Source organism: Eretmochelys imbricata, chromosome 16, assembly GCF_965152235.1.
Source record: "Eretmochelys imbricata isolate rEreImb1 chromosome 16, rEreImb1.hap1, whole genome shotgun sequence".
Lineage (NCBI taxonomy): Eukaryota > Metazoa > Chordata > Testudines > Cheloniidae > Eretmochelys > Eretmochelys imbricata.
In genome coordinates this window covers 26,515,323-26,539,826 of record NC_135587.1, presented here as the reverse complement: position 1 = coordinate 26,539,826, position 24,504 = coordinate 26,515,323, and the positions used below count along the sequence as shown (strand labels likewise).

The window sequence follows — 24,504 nt, the reverse complement described above, 5'->3', positions numbered from 1 at the left end:
GTGCAAGAGTGGGTGGCAGAATCCAGCCCTCAAGTGTTTTTTTTACAAATCACCATTAGCACTAAAGTGACGTTTCTGGTAACTCACAAGGGAGGGGGCAGGTTTAATCAATGTGGATGTTAATTCCATATGAGGATGTCGTTGCAACACGATGACTGAGCAGAACAAAGACAAGGAAACAGTTTCATGACCAGTGCTGCAGCGACTATCGGCTTGAGAGGTGCAACGTATCGGTAGTTGGCCACGGGTGCGATTCACTCAAAGTGCAGCGGGAGACGATACTGAACTGTGATTTATTAGCAGCCCGTTCATTTCAAAATGAAGTAAAATGAAATCAGAAGGAGGCTTTTAATTCGATGACCCTGCTCCAACACTGCGCTGAAAATAATCATAATCTACAACCTTTGATTCTCTTTTCCTGGTGCTTTTCTAGAGCTCTAGGCAGTCTGTGATTAGAACAGAGCTGAGCGAAGGGTCTGCATTCCGATGGCCACTTTCAAAAGTTGTTAGCAACTCCCAGGCCAAGCCCTGCAACGTTTGCTTTCGTTCTGCCAGAGGTTGCTCAAATGTTCCTTATAGACAAACTGTGCTACAGTCGACTGTATCCAGCAACACCGTGAAGGGACAAAACAGAGGGATGCTGGAGGATGGACAAGGAAACTCTTTCCAAAGCTAAAAGCTGGTGATTCACCATAAGAAGGCAACCCTAGGCTGGATGGTGTAAGCATTATTCACAATGGGAGGGTTCCATGATCTAACTTCCAAGTATTTATAGCCTTTATAAGGGATTCAATTTAAAAACAAAGGAAACACAATGACCCTGCACATTGGCTAACGGCATTTAAATCACTCTAACAGGCAAAGCTTTTCAGATACCTAGATGCTCCTACATATTTTTCAGGGCTGCGTTAAGCTGGGAATGGAACAGCTAAAAAGTCAAGTAATTAGAAAAATGAAGGTTCCCAACAGCAAAATAATCTCAGCCCCATTGCACACAGGACGTACAGAAGTTTTGTGTATTGCTTCTTCTGTTAAAAGGTTGCTTAATATACAGTACACGCACATGAGTGAAATTCTCCCCTAGTGCAAAAGATGGGGCTTCTGTGAGGCATAGGCCTTGGGAGAGTCTGAATCTGCCTCAAGGTATCCAAGTTAACAGTCGTCGTGGGAACTTGACGTTTGGAATTTCAGTCCTGTTTTGTGTTGCCCGGGTGCAGGTTTTTAAAATGTGCACAGGCAGTGCTGAGGATGGTCCTCCCTATAGCAAAGTTCTTCACAATTCTTGTTAAAGATTAATATTTTCCTTTGCTACATTTGTAGTCTGAGAGGGCACTGTCTATTCTGACAGGATTGACCCACGTCTTCCATTCCTCCTCGGCTGGCTGTTGTCGATGTTCCCCTAAAAGAACGTCAGATATCAACTCCAGAGAGTCAGTTACCAGCCAGCCATCTGCTGAAGGGTTCATTTTAACTCAGACAATAGAAGGGAAGAGCTAACAAATTATAAGTGGCAGCAAAACCTTAAGAATGAATTAACATCTAAGACTCTTGGATAATTGTAATATTTCCCATACAAGACAGACCTAAAATAGAGCTTATTTTTGTGCATTTCTACTTCTACTTTTTCACTCCCCAAGACTACCAAGGAAAATCATCACCACCTTGGAGATGGCATTGTACAAAGAAGGTATGGCTCTCCTAAGGAACATTTTAGCAACCTCTGGCAGAACGAAAGCAAACGTTGCAGGGCTTGGCCTGGGAGTTGCTAACAACTTTTGAAAGTGGCCATCGGAATGCAGCCATTCTGGGGACAAATAAATGGCAAGTATACAAAGAATCATAGAAGATCAGGGTTGGAAGAGACCTCAGGAGGTCATCTAGTCCAACCCCTTGCTCAAAGCAGGACCAACCCCAACTAAATCATCCCAGCCAGGGCTTTGTCAAACCGGGCCTTAAAAACTTCTAAGGACAGTGATTCCACCACCTCCCTAGGTAACGCATTCCAGTGCTTCACCACCCTCCTAATGAAATAGTGTTTCCTAATATCCAACCTAGACCTCCCACACTGCAACTTGAGACCATTGCTCCTTGTTCTGTCATCAGCCACCACTGAGAACACCCTAGCACCATCCTCTTTGGAACCCCCCTTCAGGTCGTTGAAGGCTGCTATCAAATCCCCCCTCACTCTTCTCTTCTGCAGACTATATAAGCCCAGTTCCCGCAGCCTCTCCTCATAAGTCGTGTCCCCAAGCTCCCTAATCATTTTTGTTGCCCTCTGCTGGACTCTCTCCAATTTGTTCACATCCTTTCCATAGTGGGGGGCACAAAACTGAACGCAGTACTCCAGTGGCCTCACCAGAGGGGAATAGTGGGGGGACGGATAGCTCAGTGGTTTGCGCATTGGACTGCTAAACCCAGGGTTGCGAGTTCAATCCTTGAGGGGGTCATTTAGGGATCTGGGGCAAAAATTGGGGATTGGTCCTGCTTTGAGCAGGGGGTTGGACTAGATGACTTCCTGAGGTCCCTTCCAACCCTGATAGTCTATGATTCTATGAATCACTTCCCTCGATCAGCTGGCACTGCTCCTACTAATGCAGCCCAATATGCCATTAGTTTTCTTGGCAACAAGGGCACACTGTTGACTCATATCCAGCTTCTTGTCCACTGTCACCCCTAGGTCCTTTTCTGCAGAACTGCCGCTTAGCCAGTCAGTCCCCAGCCTGTAGCGGTGCATGGGATTCTTCCGTCCTAAGTGCAGGACTCTGCACTTGTCCTTGTTGAACCTCATCAGATTTCTTTTGGCCCACTCCTCCCATTTGTCTAGGTCACTCTGGACTCTATCCCTACCCTCCAGCATATCTACCTCTCCCACCAGCTTAGTGTCATCCACAATTGATGACAAAGGGAGAGAGAGACCATCTATTATATATGGTAAGTAAGTAGAAATAATAATAATAAATAATAATAATGTAAAAGACTCATCAATAAAGTCTCTGCACTAAAACATTCCAAAATATCAATTACAGTTATTAGCTGAGAGATTAAATATTAAGACACAAATCCTGTATCTGTGTGGCTGGGACCCACCAGGGTCCAGCTGCATAGCTGCAAAATTAGGGCCTTTGAGATCTGTCACCTGATCTATAGCATAGCATCACACCCATTGTAAATAGCCGTGAGGAGTGTGACGACTTGGTAGAGGGAACCAGCAAATCAGATAACCTCTACACAAAGGAGAACCCTGGTTTGTATGAGAGTGTCCCTAGGAATAGCCCCCAAGGGAAAGAACTAGAGAAAACAGGGTCTCCCTTGGCAGAATAAAAGATTTCCCACATTTTTCAGGAGGTGCCAGCAGCTCTCTAACAACTGCAGTTCCAGGGCCTGTGCAGCCAGTTAATTCCATCACATTTTCTTTCCCTTGGACTGGTTGCAGGAAAAACAGAGTGGCCTGAACTGTTCCCTCGGGGCATGGAACACATCTGGTGTTTGACACGGCCACCGAAAAAGACTGCTCCCATATCCGAGGTGACATCTTTGAGAAACCAAGACAAACACTCACCCAGCGTGCTCTGTCTTGAAAGACTAAATAATCAGTGACCAATCTATGGGCAGACTGAATAGGAGAAACAACTAAGCCAAAGTTCCCAGAAACCAAAACCAGAAACTTTTATTCCTACAGATGATGCCTGTTGGCGTCACCCTCTCACCCGTACACTACTCTGTTCCTCCTCCCATCACTGGGTGCTACGTACATGTGGAAAGCTCCCAAGGAAACCTCCCAGAGTTGTCCAAGGATCTAGTAAACTCATACTAAGGCAGTGACTGACTTTGCAAACCTTCCGGGTTCAAGCGATTCTCAGCCAACACTTGTTGAGGAATCATGGCTTAGTTATATACCTGTCTCTTTTGGGAGAGTGCTACAGAATTTAAACAGGAAAGAAATCAATAGGGATCTGCCAAAAATCAATTCTAAAGATCTGCAATATTTAACAGAGAATGGCGTTCTTTCTATGGGTTTTTAAAACTATCCTATAGAAAGCTACAGTACGGATACCTTTTCCCATTAAATTCCTCAGGGTGATGCAGAAGTCCTACAGAAAGATTATCATTCTGTATTAAATTCTGCAGGGCTTTTCCATAACTGTGTGAAGTTCATAGTAATCATGTAGATTTGAAATGTATTTTGCGATTGTATCAATTTCAGTATCTAAACAATAACCCTGCCCAAACCCACATATAAAGTGACTGGAATAGTCTCTTCGTCCTCAAAAGATCCCAGCAGTTAGTACAATCCCCGACCCCGACATACCCCACCTCTGAGTGTGCCAGCAACAAGTTCACTCACTGACCCTGGACAATTCATGCCTTCCTATTTAAGCTGAAATCGTCACCATGCTGGGATGGCTAGTTCACCGATGGCATGTGGCTCCCCTGCACTGGAGAGAGACCAACGCTTTTCATATATGGCAGGCTTCCAAACAGTTGTGTAAGAGCAATGACTTTTGGTTATTACTGACCAGACATGGATTGGAACCAGTGACCCTGTCACTAGAGGTTTTAAAGAACAGGCTGGACAAATGCCTGTCAGGAATGGTCTAGGTTTACTTGGTCTTGTCTCAGTTGAGGGGCTGGACTCGATGACTTCTCAAGGTCTCTTCCAGGCCTACACTTCTATGATTCTATGACCTAACAGTGACACATATTCTGTATCGAGACACCATTTCCCTGCGTTGCCTAGTCTTTGCCTAGGTAGATCTGACAGGCATCAGTACAGTATCTCTTCCTATGAGAAATGGATGGGAATAATCTAAGGCTAAGGGTTTTCCTTCTGAAACAAAAGTCACTAGAAACTCTAAATCCAAGAAACCAAATTTTCTCCTCATAACAGTGCAAATCAGGAGCCACTCCATGTGTGAAACCAGCTTGAGAAAAGAAACAGTCTCACGGTATTGGAAAACAGAGAATTTGAAATGCAGGGAGGGAAACAAAGGATAGTTGTTTTCTTCCTTCTGTGTAACTATGTCTATGGCATCTGTATCAGACCAGTGAGGTGCCTGCACCCTTCTCAGATTAAAACTGAAAAAGCAAACAGGAATTTCAGAAAGAAAAATGTTTTCAACTGTTTATTATCTCCCAGGTGTAGCTCCTCCCCAAGAGTCACATTCAATTAGCTCATTCACTGGAATTGGATACAGGAGGAACAGGGAGCTGGAAGTGAGAATCCCACTCCTACAAAACACAAAATGTGATGGACCGAATTTCCCAGAGAATTCCCCCAAAAGGAAGTAGCAGATGACAGAAGCTAGGGCAAAATGACAATCTCATTTGATGTAGAACTGCAGAACAGTGAATTCATTTTTAACGGATCTGATACGTCCTCAAGTGCAATTTGTTGTAAATTACTAAGATTTAATATTAACCTTTAAAGGGCATGTCACAAAACTATATCCTATAAATACAACTTGTTAGTTCACTTAGAAATTCTCTCTAATATGAAAAACCTCACCCCCCACTGTCACCCTTCTTTGCTTGCTGTACGATAGATGCTGCCTTCTTCCTAATGCTGTAGATTCCAACTAAATCTCAGTTGTCAAATTAGTAATTCATCTTCCTAGAATAACGATATTTTTAGCAAAGCTACCAGATTTAAATAATCAGATCTGCCAATGCTACCCTAATTTAACCAGGCTGACGAACTTTCATAGGCAGCATCAGCTAACATAATGAGTTTCTAGATGACAAAGAATTTAAGACTGGAGTTCACTACACTACTCACTATAATAAGCACTTGTTCTTTTCTACAATGTGCACATACAAGAGGAATCTAAATAATAATTGCTCTTATTATCTTGAAAAATATGTGGCGATTAATAGTGATTATAGAAATCTGTATAATTGTTCACTGAAACCTCCAATGATCAGATGCATTCTTAAAATGTCCATTAATAACGAACTTTATAACAAAGAGCATCAAAACTCAAGCCAAGCTTTTGACCATTTAAAAAATGATGAACATATGATTTCAAATATTTTAAGTTTTAACTCTTTTTATGCCCCCTCTGTGAAAGGTACTGAGATACCCTCGATATGATACATATGTCATTGTGGTTCACAGCACCAAGTTCAACCTGTTATTTATGCAAATAATTAATTACTCTTGTAGCCATCTAGCAGTTTGTCATGACACGTTAATGACTTGATAGACTTCTATGAACTAGTGAACACAGAGCAGCAGAGCGCTTTTATCGTCGTTTAATTTAAAAACGATCCTGTGTGAAATTATCTAGTCGTGAGTGATGGAAGCATAAAGAACAGACTCAGCAAAGCTTCTTTTGGATCATTGCTTTATTAATGGTAACGTCAGGGAAATGAAAAATGCTAACATTGTCATATTTAGCTCCTGGGTATAGATGAATAGCTGCTTTAGTGCTTGGAGGGTTCAGTGTGCACACTGCAGTGAGCACTAATCCTTCACACCACTGTGGAGGGAGATGCAGCCACGGAGGAGTTTACGTCCCTAGAGTCCCAAGGAAACAACAGCCACTTCTGCACTGAAATTCTCACCCTAGGATTTGATAGCTTTGAATTTCTTGCATTGCTTTCTTTTCACAAACTTTTATACAGGAATTTTCAACAGCTGATATTAAAAACCTACAAAAACGTCTCTCCTGATTGTGTGAAAATTAACCATTAAATTCAATTTAAAAAACCAACAACACTGAATATATTGCTGCCACTTTTAACACTTAAGTTACCTTAGCTTCTACAACCAGCTTCCTGCAATAGCATAACAGTCCGCAAGCCTCTCTCCAGCTCCGAAAGCACTGTGCAGGGTTTGTGTTTCACGAAGATGAGGATCTCAGAAAATAGCTTCAAACAGTCTCATAAAAATGGCAAAGCTCACCTGGCTAAAGACCACATCATTTTCAGCTGAACAGCTAACAGAGGGAAATAATGTCTTCACTGATTCCCCCGAGAATTTGGGACTATGTGGGAACAAGTTAATGATTGCACAGGACGCGGGCAACTCAGGAGTTCAAATCTGACAGCTCCCCACACAAAGGGATCACTATCCAGCGTGAAATTAAATGAATATACTACAAAAAGACACGATGCTGCATTTGCAGATACCTTGGACAAATGCTAAAGGATACTGTATCCGATACGGTAAAAGACCGTAAACTCAACGTATTGCCCAAGGACTTTGGGGTAAGGACTTAATATGTTTGTGCAGTGCCCAGCACAATGTGGTCCAGATTTTGGCTGGCATCTCTTGGTGCTACTGTCATATAAATAATCAATCCTATTAATATGGAAACTTGGCCATGAGTTGTCTGAGGCTTGGATTTTCAATGGGAGCGAAGGGCACTATGTACTCAAATCCCACTGCAATTCAAATGTGAGCCAAACACCTAACTCCCTGAGGGTCCTTTGCAAATCTCAACCTTGGTGTCTATTCTATGGGCAACCAACAGCAACGGCGTATGTGGGGTGTGTGCAGGATTCAGGGACAAGTGCCACCTCCTGATAAATCTGCTGTGAACATGCAGATGGTTTTCCCTTTAGAAGATATATACTCTCTGTAATTATGATTATTAATTATGGGGTAATGACAATGGGCTCAGTGCTTTACAAGGAGCTCACAGTCTATGGGACAGACCTGCTGGGGACTCAGAGGAGGAGGAGAAGTGATGTTTCCAGTGTAGAACAGGTCGGCTGCCTACAGACACATGCTAGGATAGAACTGCATGTGTGAAACCTCGCTTCTGCTAGAGGCAGAAGAGTCTGACAAGCAAGGATACGCCAAAGCCGTGCCCGGAGTAATCCCTCCACCTGATGCCAGTTGTGCCCTATTAGTTTTCACGCACACCATTCCAGCAGTGGTGGTTATTGGCACTGCTACTGGAAGGAGACCAACTAGCCTGCATTACTAGCTGGAGTTGAAAGTGAAGTTAGCAGTGTGAATGCCAAAGGGGAGTTGGAGAAGGCAGGAGCTCTAAAGGGCCAAGTTCTGCTCTCAGGTGAATGGCACAGACCCACTGTCTGGAAGTAATGTGCCTGGAGCGCTAGTGACCCTTATGAGCAGGCTCAGGGTAACAGGGTGTCACAACACTGCCCATGCTCATCTTGCTAAGGAAGCTTCACTGTATTCAGTGTGTCTTTCATCCTCTGCATTTCTGCTGCTTGATAATTATCCTTGCACAGCATTATGTTTCTCTAAGAAACAGAAATGTCCTGTCCTTCCTCTCCAATGCCCTCTGAATCCTGCAGGGCCACGAGTCCTCTCAATTGCAACTGGACTCCAGGGACCTGGGGTCATTCAGTAACAGGTAGGATCAGGCCCCCTGCCAAAGCAACGTTTTAGCAGCAGTAAGAACAACAGGCTGTGCAGGGCAGGGGAAAAGGAGCAGGGGCCACCCCGTAGATCTGGCCATCACTCACAATTTTAGAAAATGTTTTGTTTTTTTCTATGAGCACATGAGGTTTTGCAGTTGGTGAGCGGAAGCCCCTCACAGCATGGATTGGGGCACACTTGTACTTTACGCTTTGGCTCGTTCTTACCCACTGCCCTGTAGCTTTTCGTCATTTAAAAGGCTGCAGGACTCAGCAATATTGCTCCACTTTGCCAAGTGAGTATTGTCTGTCGAGAAAGGCGTATGACAAGACTGATGGGAACGCTTTCCTTCTGCAGCATTCCTGGAGAATGCAACAGGGACAAAGCCAATAGGGTTCTACAGAAACTACTTTGGAAAACCATTAGAATTTAATGGAAAAAAATCTTCTCTGGATGATAAGCACCTTGGGGCAGGGACCATCTCTTTGTTCTGTGTCTGTACAGCACCTGCGACAAACAGGTCCTGGTCCATGACCTGGCTCTTATGCCCTATGGTAACACAAATACTAAGAGCTTTCTTTTCAAGCCATCCTAGAGGATTCAATAGCAGAGACATGATAATCTATTAAATCCCAAAGAATTACTCAAGAATTGAGGAAGAGGTTAAAATTTCCATTGATTTCTATAAAACTTCTCTATAATCCTTGTCTTTTGGAATAAAGTGTTTTATTGCTAAGTCTGACACTTTATTTGACTTCCAACATACCCAAAGCTTTGGTTCTCATCAGTGCATTTCTACCTCCTGCTCAGAATCTCATTTTTAGCAGAATGTTATCCTTTTTATGAACAATGCTTTACTAAACACATGGGAGATTCTGCTGCACACCAAGGTAAACAATGGGCAAAATGTCATGTGATCTCAATACAGAGGAAAATTATTCATAAATGTGGAAAAACACTTTACACTAGCCTGCAATGGGTTGCGAAGATCACAGGAGTATTTTGGAATGAGCCACATTTTCCATCCTGTACAGAGAAGCCCCCTACCTTTGAATTTCTGTCCATAGTGGTCCGAACATCAAGCCTGAAAAGTAACACGTGTGTACAGGATGGAGAATGTGGCTCATTCCAATTGCACATTTGCACATCGCTAACTAGAGCAAAAGAGCAGCAACCTCCACCAAAAATCTGGCCCAACCCTCTCCCAATAAATTCGCCTGTCATTGCCAGAGGCTGTGTTCGTTGATGGATGGGCTGAAACACCTCCCCACCCTCCACCTTCAGCTTTTTTTTTTTTTAAAAACAAAGAAAAGTCCCTACATGTTAAGAAACTGACCCCTGTTTATTGTGGCCTGTCTCCAGCTTCTCTCCCAGCCAACAGAGCAGACATACTGTAAATAATTTCTCAGACCAGGAGACGGGGGAAAGACAAAGTTACTCCCTAACCCAATAGGCTTCCATGACATGACAAATAAGCTGCAGCCTGACAATGTCTCCAAGACATATTGTAGTTTACTTTGCCGTTCGGGCCGGCCATCTGTGCCATTCCAACAGAGGCTGCCTTCACAGGCTGCTGGAAGAGGACTAGCGAGAGTCCATCAGTCCCCGAACAGCTCAGTAGACTCCTCCAGTCATTAGTCAAATGGCCTAATGAGAGCAAGTGAAAGCAGCCCCCTACCACCAGGAGCATTCTGGGAGGGGAGGAGCCCATGACCTGCCTAAGAGAACAAGGACAGCACTGTGCTTCGCATGGTGAGGAGAACAGGGGGTTCTGATCAGACGGGGGATGCTGGTGAGCTGTGAAAGGGAATGTGAGGTTTTCTCCCGGGACACCTGGGTTCCTTTTTGTTCTGGAGATATGTAAGGCAAGGCTGAGTTACTGATGTCCTGGCCCCAGAGCTTGCTGGTCCTCTGGCCCCAGTGGAGGTTAGAGCAGCAGGGGCAATACCCTGGCACGAGGTTCACAATGGACAGGGAAGGATCGGGGGGGGGGGGGAAGGTGTGAAGTGAGCTCCACAAATCCCTCTCCTGTCCTGCCTCTGGAGCTCCCCTGACCTGGCCTCCCTCCCTTTACGCTGGGGTGGCACAGCCCTCCATGGGCAGAGAGCTTGCCCATGCGAGGGGAATTCCCCACTGGCTATTTCAAGTAGTTGTGCATGGCACAATGTGGCCTCAGTAGACCAGACAGCCTGGCCCCAGAACGTGAGCGATAGAAAGAAGACGGTCAAATCCAGACCTTCTGTTCTAACCCACCGAGACAGGCGAGCATTCAGAAAGGGTTGGATCACTACAGGTTAAGAATCTCTGCATCAGAGCACCAGCCTGCTCAGCTGGGGGCAAGCTGGCAATCTGAGATGGGGGAGAAGGCATGAAATGAAGCAGTTTGCAGGTCCTGGGGAGGGAGTGTTCTCAGACAGTGAGTGTTGCATGCTCGGATCCCCCCTCACTAAAGAAGGTGGCCAGGCCTCTCTTGTTAGAGCAACGTGGGCTCGGTACAAGGATGCGAAAGACTCCAGTCACCCCAGCCATAGGATAAACACATGCACTTGCTTGTTACTCTCTCCTTTAATCTTAATACTGAATACACTCACAGACCATCTGCCCCAGGGCACTGCTGGGTAGGCTGCCCTTGTGCACCAGGCAGCGAGATCTGAAAGTTTAGCGCCGTGCTACTGAGCTCAGCCTGTTCATTCTCTTACTCCCACACTCAGCTATTTGATGTCCCTGGCATCGCTTTTGCCTACACCATTTCAAAACCTGCCTAATGCACATACAAATTAAAGCGCTGAACCTTTTGCAAGCCCCAGGCATGGCATTTCCTCTTTCCAGTTCACCGGAGAACTGCCTGCTCTGCCACTGTGGCAGAGTGTGATCTAAAATGGGTTTTGAGTCAGGAGCGCGGCAAGCCTGCAGTGGGTTTTCTGGTTTGTAACAGTTCCCCAAATTAAAATGAGCCCCAATCGGACTCTTCCCTCTCTGAGACAATTCTAACAAGGCACTTGCTGTGCCCCAGAAGAGGAACAATCTTGGGCCAAGATTAGTGGCACTTTTAAAGGAATCCCCTTAGACTATAACCTCAGGAGGAGGAAAGAGAATCCTTATCTTCACATGAGATATAAAGCATACTTTCTGTAATTTCTAATTCCGGAAGCCAGAAACCCATTGGTGTGTGTGTCCTTCACATTAGGAACAACAGAGAATATGAGCAGACAACTCACACCGTGACTAACAAGCGACAGCCACACAAGGGCTGAGGCCTACTTGGCAAGCCCAGTCAGAAACAGTAAACTGGAGACGCTTCAGACTAGTGGACGTTGCTAGCTCACCCCATGCCCACACTAGTAACTGTGATGAATGGATGCGTTCACGGTTTTGGAAAGAAGGCTCAGTATAGAGATAGCATTGGAAGGTCTCTGTTTTACTTGGAACAACGTTAATTAAAAGCAGAAGACGGGTGTTTTGTCCCTACTGGACTGCATTATTAAAATTATTAAAATTCCTTTTGTTAATTTGAACTCAATCCTTAGAATTTCTCTACATCTTTGCTGGGTTTTGCCACTAACTTGCTGCAACATGGGAACTTCCGTGCTGAGAGATCCAGCAAACAAAACTTTTTTGAAAAATACACCTGGCTTTGATTTTGTTAAAAAATAAAAATGTCAAGTGCAGAATGGGGACAGCTAAGCAACCCCTCCCAGCTGTGGCTGCACCAGCATCTGCAGGAAGCAGAGACACTTCAAATGTGCCCTTCAAATTGCAAGTGTTTACAAACTAAGATATTGATTTTATTATTTTTTAATAAAACCTTCTTTAGAAGTCTTCCTCAAATACTGAACTTCAATGATCTCACCTGGGGAAGTGCCACTTCCTGGCAACAACCGTTAATTAATGACACCAGAGCAGGTACAAAAGAGGCTAGTGGTACTGGACGCTTGCAGAGTCTGAGAGATGGAGAGAGAAATGGTGTCTTTGAGGGCTAAGTGAGCCTCTCCCAAAGTGGTATGAAGCTGCGCATTTTCCTCCACTTCTGATACACTGGGCTTTGAGCTGAAGGAGAGAATAGGCATTTTTCAATTACCATTAGCTCTAAATTTAATGAGACAGAGACTCCTTGGAACTCATTAAACATGTAAATATCTGTCTGTATCATAGGCACATAGAGCTGCAGGCAGGTACAACTTGGTCTGACACCTGAAAAAACAATATCAAGCAGTGCCCAGAACAGCAGTAGCGTTTCACGATTTGAGGTGACAAACACCTCTCTTTCTGATGAGCCTTTACCTTGATCAGTAACAGCTGCTTCCTTACAGAGCTCCTGGCTTTTGCATTTGAATTGTTTTCAGCCCCTAGGTTAGAACTTAGGCACATTTAGGGAACATGCTGCATTGTGTGATAGTATCCTGCTGCGTGGGCTTGGCTTTTCCTTTGCTCCGACAGACACAGGATCATGTAGTGCCTTGCTCAATGTATTTCTTCCAGGGAAGATGCTGCATGATCCAAAGCTCATAATGAAGTGCTTGGAACTTGCCTTTGAAGTGTCTCATTAAACAAGGGATGAATTTGTACGATGAGATGAAACAAGGCAAAGTATTAACAGTGGCCACTGTTCTGTTTTATAGAGGGTCTTATACCACTCTCTTCACACAGTAGAACAGCCCCTTCTAGCCAGGCATTCAGTGAAGTGACTTACGGCCATTACATGTGGTTCATTCTCAGATCCTCTCCCCAGGGGAGAGCTGTGCGTGCAGTGTAGCGTAGCGTTTTGTTTCGGTAGGGCTTTATTTTGGAGGATTTCATCTTCTGAAGTGTATGTGCTGTTTGGTGTTTATGGTATCGCAAACTTGTGGAAGAAGACTGAGTGGCTGCCGCCTGGAAGTATCATGCTACAGTGAGCCAGACAAAATAGAGGCAGGCCTTCCGCAAACGTGAACGGGAGGAAAAGCCAAACCTGTTTCTCCCAGAGCAGCACTGAGGATTAAATGATCCCTTGGTGGGAAGCATCCTGCTAAAAAGCGAGCTGGTCTGTGACATTATCAGAGCAAGACCGGGGTGCTTCCCATATCTCTGTGCTGATTGCACCTGTCCAGACACATTCCTGGACTAGCACAGGCCTGGACTGCCATGCAGCAGGGAGACCCAGACCCCCTTCCCAGGAGAGCAGGAGTTTTATTTATTTACATGTTGCCATCTGCCCCATCTTCAGCACTAAGGTTGCCTCTGCGTGGAGACAGACAGAAAAGTTAAGGCAAATCAATTAAAAAGCGTGAAGCCAAAACTCAAAGCACATCAACCCCCTCCCTGTGGATACTCTCATTCAGGAGTAGAGAGCCCTCAGATTGCTTTAACTTTATCCTCCCAAGAAGGATTAAATTACAGCAAACTAAGGACACTTCACTCCTGAACAAGAGCATCCACACCAGGGCTAATGAGCTTTCACTTACGCACATTGACTTTTCACCGTCAGCTGATTTGCCTTCGCTCTCCTGACTGTCCCTGTGTGCACAAGCCAAACAGCATGTGGGCTGTGTTGCTATGCCCTTTGGCCTTCCTCACTTCTCCCCTGGCCTCCTGTGGGCAACTCACCCATAGCATCCTATCTAAAAATCCCCTGGGGAGCCAGTCATGGCAGAGATTTAGTCTTTCTAATTGCTCTGTAAAGCGCCCAACACACTTATGGGTGCAGTAAAAACAACAACAGTCACAACAAGAATAGGCACACTTCGTCTATTAAACACCCAGGCTTTACCAGAAAGCAAGAGACATCCAATGAGGCTCACAAAGCGAGATGCTAAAGTAAAAGCCTGTTGTGGTGGCCAGAATGGTGCCATTCCAACCCCTCCCTTACGCCAGGAAAGGAAAGGCCTGGGAGAACAGAGCACCTATCCTGCAGGTTCTGGGTTCCTGCAAGCCAAGGCAGGAAGCACCAATCGAGGTGCTGGGCCTAACCCATATGATGGGGTTAGAGCCCGTATAATCTGAATGCAACCAAAATGTCATAAAAGGCCTAGAGGCTAAAAGTGGAGACAGGTCAGACTCAGACAAGCAGGCTTACCTCAGACAGTTTTTTCCAGAACCTGGAGATCCACATGCCCATGAAGCAGCTGTGAACTGACAAAGCACTCTGGATAATAGACTTCAGAATACCGACCCCACCCACCAAGCAGCTTCATTCATATTCAAATTTCTATAACCATTAAAAACAGTTTACAGTTACGAAGTGTCTCTGTGAATGTCTCCACTCTCAGCATTTGGAAAGAATGACTATAATAATATTCCCCCCAAAAGTCTGCGTGTAAGTCCTGTCCCATTAGAGCCAAAGTTACAGTTGTGTGAATAAACAGCACTGCACAGGAAATGCAAGCAGCACCTTTCACACTGACAGAGCAGGCATGGCCATGAGCACCGGACACCTGGTCCAGGAGCATGTGCATCAGTCCTGAGGGTAGAAAGTACCCACTGGAGGAAAACCCTTGACAAGTGCCCCGAAGAACACCGTCTGCACCTCAGGAGAGAGAGGAAGTCAGCAAGGCCGTGCCACATCTCTGATGTACAAGGGGCTCCCGAGGCAGAGCGGCGGCAGAGGGGACACATGACTTTGGAGGTAGGTGGGTGGATTTTCAAAGATCAAATAAAAATCAATGATGGGAGCTACCCAGAGTTGGGATGTGAACACATTGGCTCCCTGGGGGTGATGTTATCCTCCATCTTGGGCCCTCTGGCCCCACACAAGCACCCATGCTATCCAGTGCTAACATTTCCTCACGGAGGGAGAGTCACCTAAAGTAAAAGCAAACTGCAAATCAGACGTTGGAGTTCTGAAAGTATTTTAATTTTTAAGTGTCTGAGTCATTAGAAAGGCCACATATTTCTATCAGGTAAATCTCATTTGCATATGCAAATTATATCTAAATACTACGCACCATTAATATGATTACTAATTACATAATAATAGTCACCGGTCTTCACACAGATCAAACTTAGAGTTTTGTATCTATTAGGGAAATTGTGCTTTGTAATTAAGATAATCCTCATTTCCAGATGCTAATTATCTATATAATAATTAGCCCCTTTTGCTAATGCAAATTAAGGATTTTCATCCTTATTGGTAAAGGAGTTGCTTATTACTTAAAGGAAAGACACCCCAGAAATCCTCCCCACCCCACTAAAGGTGAAAAGGTAACTTCATTTTTATCAGTCTCATTTGTGAATGCAAATCAACCTTGATTAATCAAGTCAGAGATAAACGCGCCCGTCTCATAGCATGGATGGCTGCCTATTGCATCTTTCCTACCCTCAAAGGAAAAGGAACATTTACAGCCCACAGCCCACAAAAATATTTCAGACAGATGCAGCAATTCATCTCTCTGTTGCAAAAGCAACACTGATACCTAGTGGTGCTTTGCTAGAACACCTCCCAGAATCCCCTGGCACCAATGGGGAGTCTGAATAGGATTCTGCCTGTTTCATTCTCAAAGAATTAAAGAATGAGCTTTTGTCTAGGTAGGAAGAACAGATTTTGAGAAAATGCTTAAAGAAAACAGGGACACCGCAGTTGCTTGTATTATTAAGTTTTCTGTGCTCAAAACAGCAATGAAAATAAGCTGGCACCCTCGCACGGTGACTAATGAGGTCTACCTGCATAAGAACAGAAGGGCTGACAGCTAGCAAAGCCTACTTGGCAGAATCCAACCTGGGCTGCGATACATTCATCATCCGCTAAACCAATCCACCAATTCCACACCACCATTTGTCATTAATTATGCTAATCAGCAAACCATTACTCTCTGATGACACTAGAGCACTTATTAGCTAGTTATGGCTTTTCAAATGCATAGCTTATTGTGTATGCAAGGGCTGTGCATACATTAGCCCACAGGGAAGAAATGTCCAATTATGAAAAGAAGAAATTTGCTATTATCTTCTTCTAACAAACCAATTTAGTAATTATAAAAGTCTCTGAACTCAGAAGGGTTTTTTTTAAAATAGGAGAGTTTAGCAACTGAAACAAGAGAATTTTGTTTGCAATAACTCTGAGGGTTGGAAATAAAGTGACATTATTGAAATGAACAGATTTTGTTACTTATACATAATTTTTGCATCCAAACTTTAAATGATCAAAGGCTTAGAATTTTTTAGAAAATGGTCTTGTGTTGGTCTGTTTTTTAAAGTAACTAATTTAGTTCTATAAATATACTCTTGTTGCTATGAGCTGAACAAATGTGTGTAATGTTTTACAGTTCGTTTACAGCAGGTGCAAGACATTCATAGAGGGAGGTGAGAAAGTGTGGTCCCCTATGTCATATGTAATTATATGAGAAACAATCATCTCTGCTAACTCCTAACATGTCCGGGAAATACAACATCTGATAAAAGAGGATCTGAATGACCTTGCCGAGGCCTGTGTAACGTACACCATAGGAATACGTGGAAATTTACAGAAGCACCTTTAAAAAAAGTGAGACCACTGCCAGACCCTGAAAGAGTTAACAGATTCAAGAGAGTATTTCAGGAATCGATTACAAATAACCAACAAAAACAATGTTCTTGGATATCCAATCCATTTACAGATTCTAAGTTGTTTTGTTCACTCTGAGAGTCATACCTCTAGTTTTCGAAGCTTAATATGTGTTAAGAGATCATTAATATCATCAGAGTAAATGGGCCTATTAAAACATCTTTAAGCAATATCTGCACATAAATCTCCCTAAACTATATTTAATGACTGTACTTAAGATACATTATATGCAAGTCTTAATGAGACATTAGATAGCATTTTAAAGATTAAAATTAGAGAATTCACATAAAGTCTGTCCACTCAATGTAGCCTTAAGCTATGCTGATGAAAAGCATTACTATCAAATTATTACTTCATTAGAACAAATATTTTCTAATCATTTCTGATTTATACCATTAATCCGATATATAATAGCTATATACAAAACAATTTTCCAGTTGCAGGGGAGACAAGTGAAATTTTAAGCCTTTTAATGGCTGAGTTAATTACTTGTCTTTAGTGAGTTAAAAATAAGCACTCTTTTAAAGACCATTTCCTGTACCCCTGATTTTCTAATTTAATTGGGAAATTAAATTCTATAATCTACATTTTAAAAACGTTTGCTGTTTTACTTTTCAAAGATTAGTAAGATTAATTAAATCCAACCAGAATATACCTTCAGCCTCTTTATAAATGTTGAAAAGGTGACCATGAAGGATTTTATGCCCAAATTTGGCCTGTGTAATAAAAAGCAGAGTTATTTTCAGGCCACACAAAAAACCAGTGCTGTTTGCGCCCACTGCTGGCCCACACCGAAAGTGAACAAGCAGACTGGCTCAGAGCGGAGAGAACATTGGCTGTTTGTTTCGGCAGAAGGCATGAGAATTAAAACAAAACAAAAACAACCAACCAACCACCCTAAAACTTGTCAAATGGAGAGAAAAACCAGCTACCGCCCACCAATGTCAATGGGATTCGTATAAAACACAGTGATCAGAGCCACCAAAAGAAAAGGCTCATGTCCTGCCTGTGGGCGTAGGACAAATAATGAAAAATAACAAGAAAGTTACACAGACTCTGGCATTATTCTCTGACAAACCTACTACAGCAGATGACGGAGTATGAATGAGAACCGTGCGCTTTGGAACAACTGCTGCGCTACTTGATACTTTACCTTTACAGCCCTGTCATCTGTCTAAACAGCACCTCCCTAGGCACTGTCCAACTTCCACAGGGAGGTGACAGCCACCTGCATTACCAGCAGGCTGTGTGGGGGAAGGCTGCTGCCCTGCTCCCATCCCTGCCGCTCCTGGAAGAGCCGGCCAAAGGGAAAGGCAAACCGGGGTGCCTGGCAGCAATCCTGCTGCGTATGCTGGTATCTCAGATGCTGATGGGAAACCAGTGCCGTGCTCTTCGTGATAATCTGACAGTTTAGTCAACATTCAAAATGAATCACAATAACCTTCTTAGCAAGGGGGGTTTGTGTGTGTGGTTTATTCTGTATAAACAGCTTTCAATTAGATAAATGAAACCCAACAACCTTTATAAATGCTTTTCAATTATGAAATTATGCCATTGAGTGATCCAGATTACGTTAATCAGCGAAAACGCCACCATTGACACCTCTCAGTAGGGCTCAGTGCATGCCACTCAGATGACTGCTTCTCCTAACAAACCCCCCCCCCCACAATTTAACTGCACCAGTCATTAAAAAAAAATCCTTCTTTATTAGGTGAAATCTGTAGCAACAAGGCTATTTTCATTTGTTCTGCCCAGATCTTCTATCCAAAGGAGAGAGAACATCTCCATGTAATAAGTTTGCATTTTTAACTGTGTGAATTATGCATTCTTCATAAACAACAGCCTGGTTCTCTACACTGGAACTCCTTTTTATTAGCAGCACAGTAACGAACAATGAGCAATGTGTTCTATTATTCTTCTTCAAATCACAAAATGCTCCATTAGAGTAACTGTGCTGGTCAATGTAATATAGTAGATTAAATTCAACTTCTGTGCAAAAACCACTGTAAAACAGCATGATAAGAAGGCTATAAAAAATTTAATTTTACTCCAAACTATCACCAAAAAAAAAAATGGTGTGAAAAGTAATTTTGCATAATCAGTACACGCCATCTGGAACAATTAACTGATTTCTATAGAACTATGAGGATCAGTCATATCTGCTTATTAAAGATCAGAAATTATACAAGTAATAAATCCTTGAAAAAACTAAGCGTACTCCCGCCTGTCAACGCTATTTTAACTTCAAATACTGAAGAATGCCTGATAAGGCTGAAAAGAAGAGATTAATATATGCAAATTACATCCAGCATTTAAAATCCCCAACAACTGTCTCCAGTTTTCTGTCCCTTATTGCTGCCTTTATGTTTTATTCATACACCAACTCACCTGTCACTTCATAAGCTATAATATTATGGGGGTATTATTAAACAGCATAAAGCCGTGCTTTAATTGGAAAGCTTCATTGCATTTTCCAATTATTTGGAGTAAATTAAAAGCAGATGCACATAGTTTAATAAGGAGTCTAATATCAGTTCCGGGAAATCAAAATTCATTGTCATTACTATGCTGTGATAGTTTTGCAAACCGTACTCAATTTCAGAGGTTTTCAAAAGAAAATCTGTCTATGCAATCTGTTAATTGTCATTCGGTTAATAACTGTTTAAATATCCAAACTACACAACAGCTTTTGATTAAAAAAAATTAAACTATGGTACTCATACAAGCAAAACAAATACACTGCAGCTCCTCTTGAAGGCTTCACTCCTCCAGCAACTAGTACAAGATGCAGCAGCCTGTCTGCATAGCGATATGAGTAGCAGTGAGCACATCACGCTGGTACGCTGGCTCCCCACTGACTGCAGAGTCCAGTTCAAGGTCTCTGTCCTAACAACCAGAGCCCTCCATGGGCTGGGTCCGAGTTGCCTCCATGGTCATTACTTGTCTCATTATAACTATGATGCACTGGAAAAACTGCACTGTTGGTCAACGGAGGTAGGCTTATGCGAGTGCAGGAACTGGCGTTCGACTCCAGATACAAGAATGACCAAGGACCTCATCACCTTCGGAACTTAATGAAAATCCCACCTTTCCAAGTTAGCTTTCCTGCAAACCAAACCTTATAAACCCGCAACCTTGGGAGGAACAGGGAGCTTATCATTATTTCTGTGTGTCAGTGTTTATGAGGTGCTCAGACACTGCCTAGGACTGGATCAAGATAAATCCCTGGACAGAGAGAGAGAAGCAGGCAATCCCTTGAAGACATTATAAGCACTGGAAAAATGGATAGAGACATTGGGAGTGTAGCTGTGCACTCACACCAAAGCTGTGACTTGGTGCATTAGCCGAGACTTAGCTCTAGAGAGAGGCATACAGGGAGCAGGGCTGTAGCGAAGGCTTTTACAGTTTTGCATAACTTAGGAAAAATGAACCTCCAAAGTTTACCTGTTTGACATAAAAAAACAGCTTTATCACTGAATTAACCAGAAAATCTACATGTTTGAAAAATAATATTGTTAATAGCAGACCTTGGAGCTCCACCATTCACCAGCTGGTCAATGACCTGATTAGAGTGTTGCTTACTTTTTGTGAAAGGAGGACACAAAACATTACTGCACATCAGCAAGCAGACAGAAAACCATACACAATAGGAGAACTGATTTTAGAAGGACACACACTCTCTCTCTCATATTTCCTAGTAAATACATGTCTATACTTTGTCTAAATAAATAAGATTTTACTTTTTGAAATATGCATGTGCTGCCTTTTACACAAGACCTCAGCCTCCCTCCACCAATTGTTGGCAATAAATGGAACCTTTTACACTCCTGAAGATTGTCCAGGACTCTCTCTAGCCAAAAGGGTGGAAATTGCAATAGGGCAAAAGCAGAGGCTGACTTGAATCTTGGCCCAGTGGGGTTTCAATGCAGAGCCCAAGCCATTCAGCTAATGTCACAACTGGTCTGTTATTATGGACCTCGCTGATTAAAATTCAGTGTCACAAATTTAAATTTGGTTCTGCTTCTCTTCTTGGAGAGATGCATTGAGTTCAAAAGCTGGGATGTCAAAATGCAGCACAGGGCCTCGCCTCTAGAGAGTGGAGTCCACTAAAACACTTGAACATAAGAGGGTAATGCAAAACAACCAGAAACTATGTTCAACGATGAAGATAAAAGCAATTCTTGTGCAGTGATCCAAAAACCCAGCATCTTTCTTTTTTCAAAATTACCTGTTTTAATACAGCAGACACACTGTGCCAAGTGAACCATTTAATTATCTGCAAAAATGATGAATCAAAACAATAGTTTGCAAAAATAAATGACTAACCTCTGATTAAAACGTCTGTCCTCATTACATGCAGACAAAAGATACTATACCTTAAGCAAATGTATATCGAGGAGACATGGCCGTACTGTGGCATGGATAACCTGACGTTTTATAAAAGGAAAAAAGCATGGCGTGCTGAAATGTAAGGAAATATTTAATTTTCCTCTCTTTCTAAATCTGGAAAACCAATTAAAAAGAAGGTTTTTTTTATGTGGCGTAGACAGCGAGCTCCCGAATCCTCTGAGCCAATCACAATTCCAAAGTAGGCACTGACAGAGAGCAAAGCCATCACACGCTGAACTGTTTGTAGGGAATTTGATTCTACAAACGGACCGGGCTATGAAATTCAGATCAGGGTCTGTGGCAATGGGATGGCAAACCCTTTCAGAGGTGTTTCAGGAGGAAAACCAGACCCAGAGCAGTGGTACAGAGATGGGCTGTGGGAAGTCAAATTGTTTGCAATAGATGAAGGCATGTGGGAGCAGACTAGTGTGAGGAGCAGAATAAAACCCAGCCTCCGGCAGTGACTTTATTGTGCAGGGACTCCAGACCTGTATGCCTCTAGACCTGTATGCTTTATTTCCATTCCAAATGCCTCCTGAAGAGAAAGGGGGGCAGCTATTCATCCATCTATCCACCAAGTTTTTAAGAGGCTACCCATCACGGGAGTATCTGAGCACTTTCTCTTAAAGATCACTGGATTTAAAAGAAGTTTTGAACACTTAGAGCCCGACTGATTCCTGTGCTAATGCCAAGGTTGTTCTTTCCTTCGGAGCATACGTTCCACTGATGCCTGAAGTGTTCCCAGAACCCGATAAACTGCAGCACACCTGGCAGAGGGAATTCATAGTTACCCATTGCCAGGATCTCCATTATCTAGCCAGGAAAGGAAGTTGGCGTTTATTTCAGGAATCCATTTGCTTTGATGGTTCCCCAGATCATAAATACGATGAGTTTCCAATGTCTTTGCTGTCTCCGGCACTCGCAGTTATAGAGCTGTGTTGGGATTATCACTTATACCTACGTCTGATTTTATGTTCTTCCCTCCACAGCACTGAATTGAAGCTTCCAAACTTTTCCTACTGCAAATACCTGGAAGACAACGCTCAGATAACTGCAGCTCTTGCTCCAGAATCTGACTCTGGTTAGTGAGTGGGGTGTGGGCTTCCTCATGATGCCAAAGTGAGACCACCAGCCTGCCCTGGCTAAGGACAGTCAGAGAGAGATGGAGGCTGGAAGACCTGGGTTAGCTCCTCACTGGCTCCCCTCTATCCTCAGCAGAGCTGGGGGTGCAATTCACAGCAAACTGGGCAAAGTTAGCCCCTTGGTCTGTTTCTAAATTAGCTATAAGCAGACTAAGGACCTGGTTCTCCTCTACATCTGAGTGCAGAACAAGGGGCAGCTGAAGGGAGCAAGCTGCAGCTCCCGGATTCAGGCCTGCTCAGTCTTGGCGTACACTAGGGCAGCAGGTGCCTCCTCTAACTCACAGTGCTGGTGCAAAGTCCCTTATTCCTGCAGATGATCAGGCATAGCAGAGCTCAGCTCCTCCCTGCCCCTGCCATGCCCCTTTCTGCCCTGACCCCAGGGACAAGGGTCTATGCTAACTCTACCAGTTCTCCTCCAGCACAGATTTCCCTTATAATGAGGACATTTCCCCTGTGGTATCTCTGGCTGCTTTAAGGCCACCATGTGCTGTGCAAACAGGTCTTAGTAGATTGGAGACTCCAGCCCTACAAATTTCAATGCATTTGGCACGTGAAGTGACTTGGCGAATGCTTTGTGTGAACATGTGTCACCCCATGGGCTGCTGGCCCGCGGTCTGCTGAGATGGTTGTTTTGACAATTTGCTATCAGTAAGTTGCTAATTGTGCAAGGTGAGCAGTTACCTAAGTGACACAGTCAGAGTTGTTTCTGCTACGTGAATGGACGGCTTATTGGTCCACAATCAATCCCAGAGAGGGCCCATGTGGAATTATGAGGATATTTTTGCAAACAAAAATGTCACTCACGACTGTCATGGAACTCCAGGCCCTTTTCGGAACTAAGATTTATGGACATTTTTTTGCAGAATTTGCTCTGCTCTCCTTCTCAACCATGTATGTCGTCTCAAGAATTCAGATGATGCCGTAACCAAAGGCGTCATAGCACCAAAGCTAGCCACGAGGGGAGTGCCAATATCTCATCTCCCAGAGCTGCCAGGACAAGCTCCCTTTTGGATTTGTCAGGCTTTTAGTGACCATCACTCGGTCTTGCCAGTTGAATCTGGTGCTAGCGAGTGTTTACTATCCTCTCAGATGTTGTATTTTAGTCAGAGAAACCAGATATCCCACAAGTGATTGTGTGAGCACTACAGAAACCAGGTGTAGCATAGACTGGAAAACCCTCGCCCCCCCCCCGGCACTGCTCCATTTCTTGGCTCCTTCCAAATGGGTCACCTACAGGTGATGCACAGGGCAAAAAATGGCAAGTGCAGCTGCTTCCTTCCAATAGTGAATGTTACTTTACCGGGAGCTCACTAGGTCTTGGATGCTATAAAACAAGTCAGGCATGCAGAAAACAGTTCTCTGCCTAACAAAGGATTTCAGCTCTGCTAGAGCTTGTGTCATTCGTTTTCTTATAGACAACTGTAAAACAAATCTGTAGAATAATTAGCCTCTTTTCAGGGGTGTGACAGATCTATTCCATCTCAACTCTGACCTACAAACCACCTGTCCTTTACATTAAGCTGGTTGAGACCTTCATCTTCAGTTAACTCCCCTCTCCACACCCTCCCGGCACCCCAAAAAATCCCCAAACAAAGAAAACAAAAAACCTGTAAGTATTCAAGAACAGAAATGGGCATTTTTAGAATACTGCAACTAAATCCAGGATTACAGCCGGAATGAAATAAAAGTGGGGTTCAGAATAAAATAAGGAAATATATTGGACTGGTACTTAGTTGCAACCCACTTCACATGCAGGTATTATGCTCTAACCGCATAAAACATTCTGAAGTGTAAGTTTTGGTCTAGGCAACAAAGAAGTGGTATCAAGATTCGTTATGAACTCCCAGCACTTCAGAACTCTGAAGGATATAGTGATAAATCAAATTACTAAAAATAGCACTCTTACCAAATACTTTTAATGCTGGCTCCAGGGATGTGGATTTCTAGACGATCTGTAACTAAATCAAACCCTTCTGCAAATGTAGAATTTAGCAATGATGTCAATTTCTTAACCCTATTTTTTCTTAAAAAGGTTTATTTAGTAATTTCTTCCCTTACTGCTACTGACAGCAGGCAATGCACTTCTGGATCCTGTGTGATGGACTAACACCACCACAGACTCC

At 43.4% G+C, this 24,504-nt stretch overlaps 1 protein-coding gene across 4 annotated transcripts in view; it reads right to left on the bottom strand.

The window, feature by feature from the left end:
* The window catches only part of MVB12B (multivesicular body subunit 12B), a 99,485-nt gene that overhangs the window by 20,496 nt on the left and 54,485 nt on the right, over positions 1–24,504 (bottom strand). The window contains exon 8 of one of the 4 annotated variants that reach the window (XM_077835818.1): positions 12,192–12,382. The exons of the other annotated variants lie outside the window; for them this stretch is intronic. Coding sequence (XP_077691944.1) covers positions 12,312–12,382 — 71 coding nt within the window. The 3' untranslated portion in view covers positions 12,192–12,311. Of the gene's footprint in view, positions 1–12,191; positions 12,383–24,504 lie in introns of those variants that run through there. 4 annotated transcript variants of the gene reach the window in all.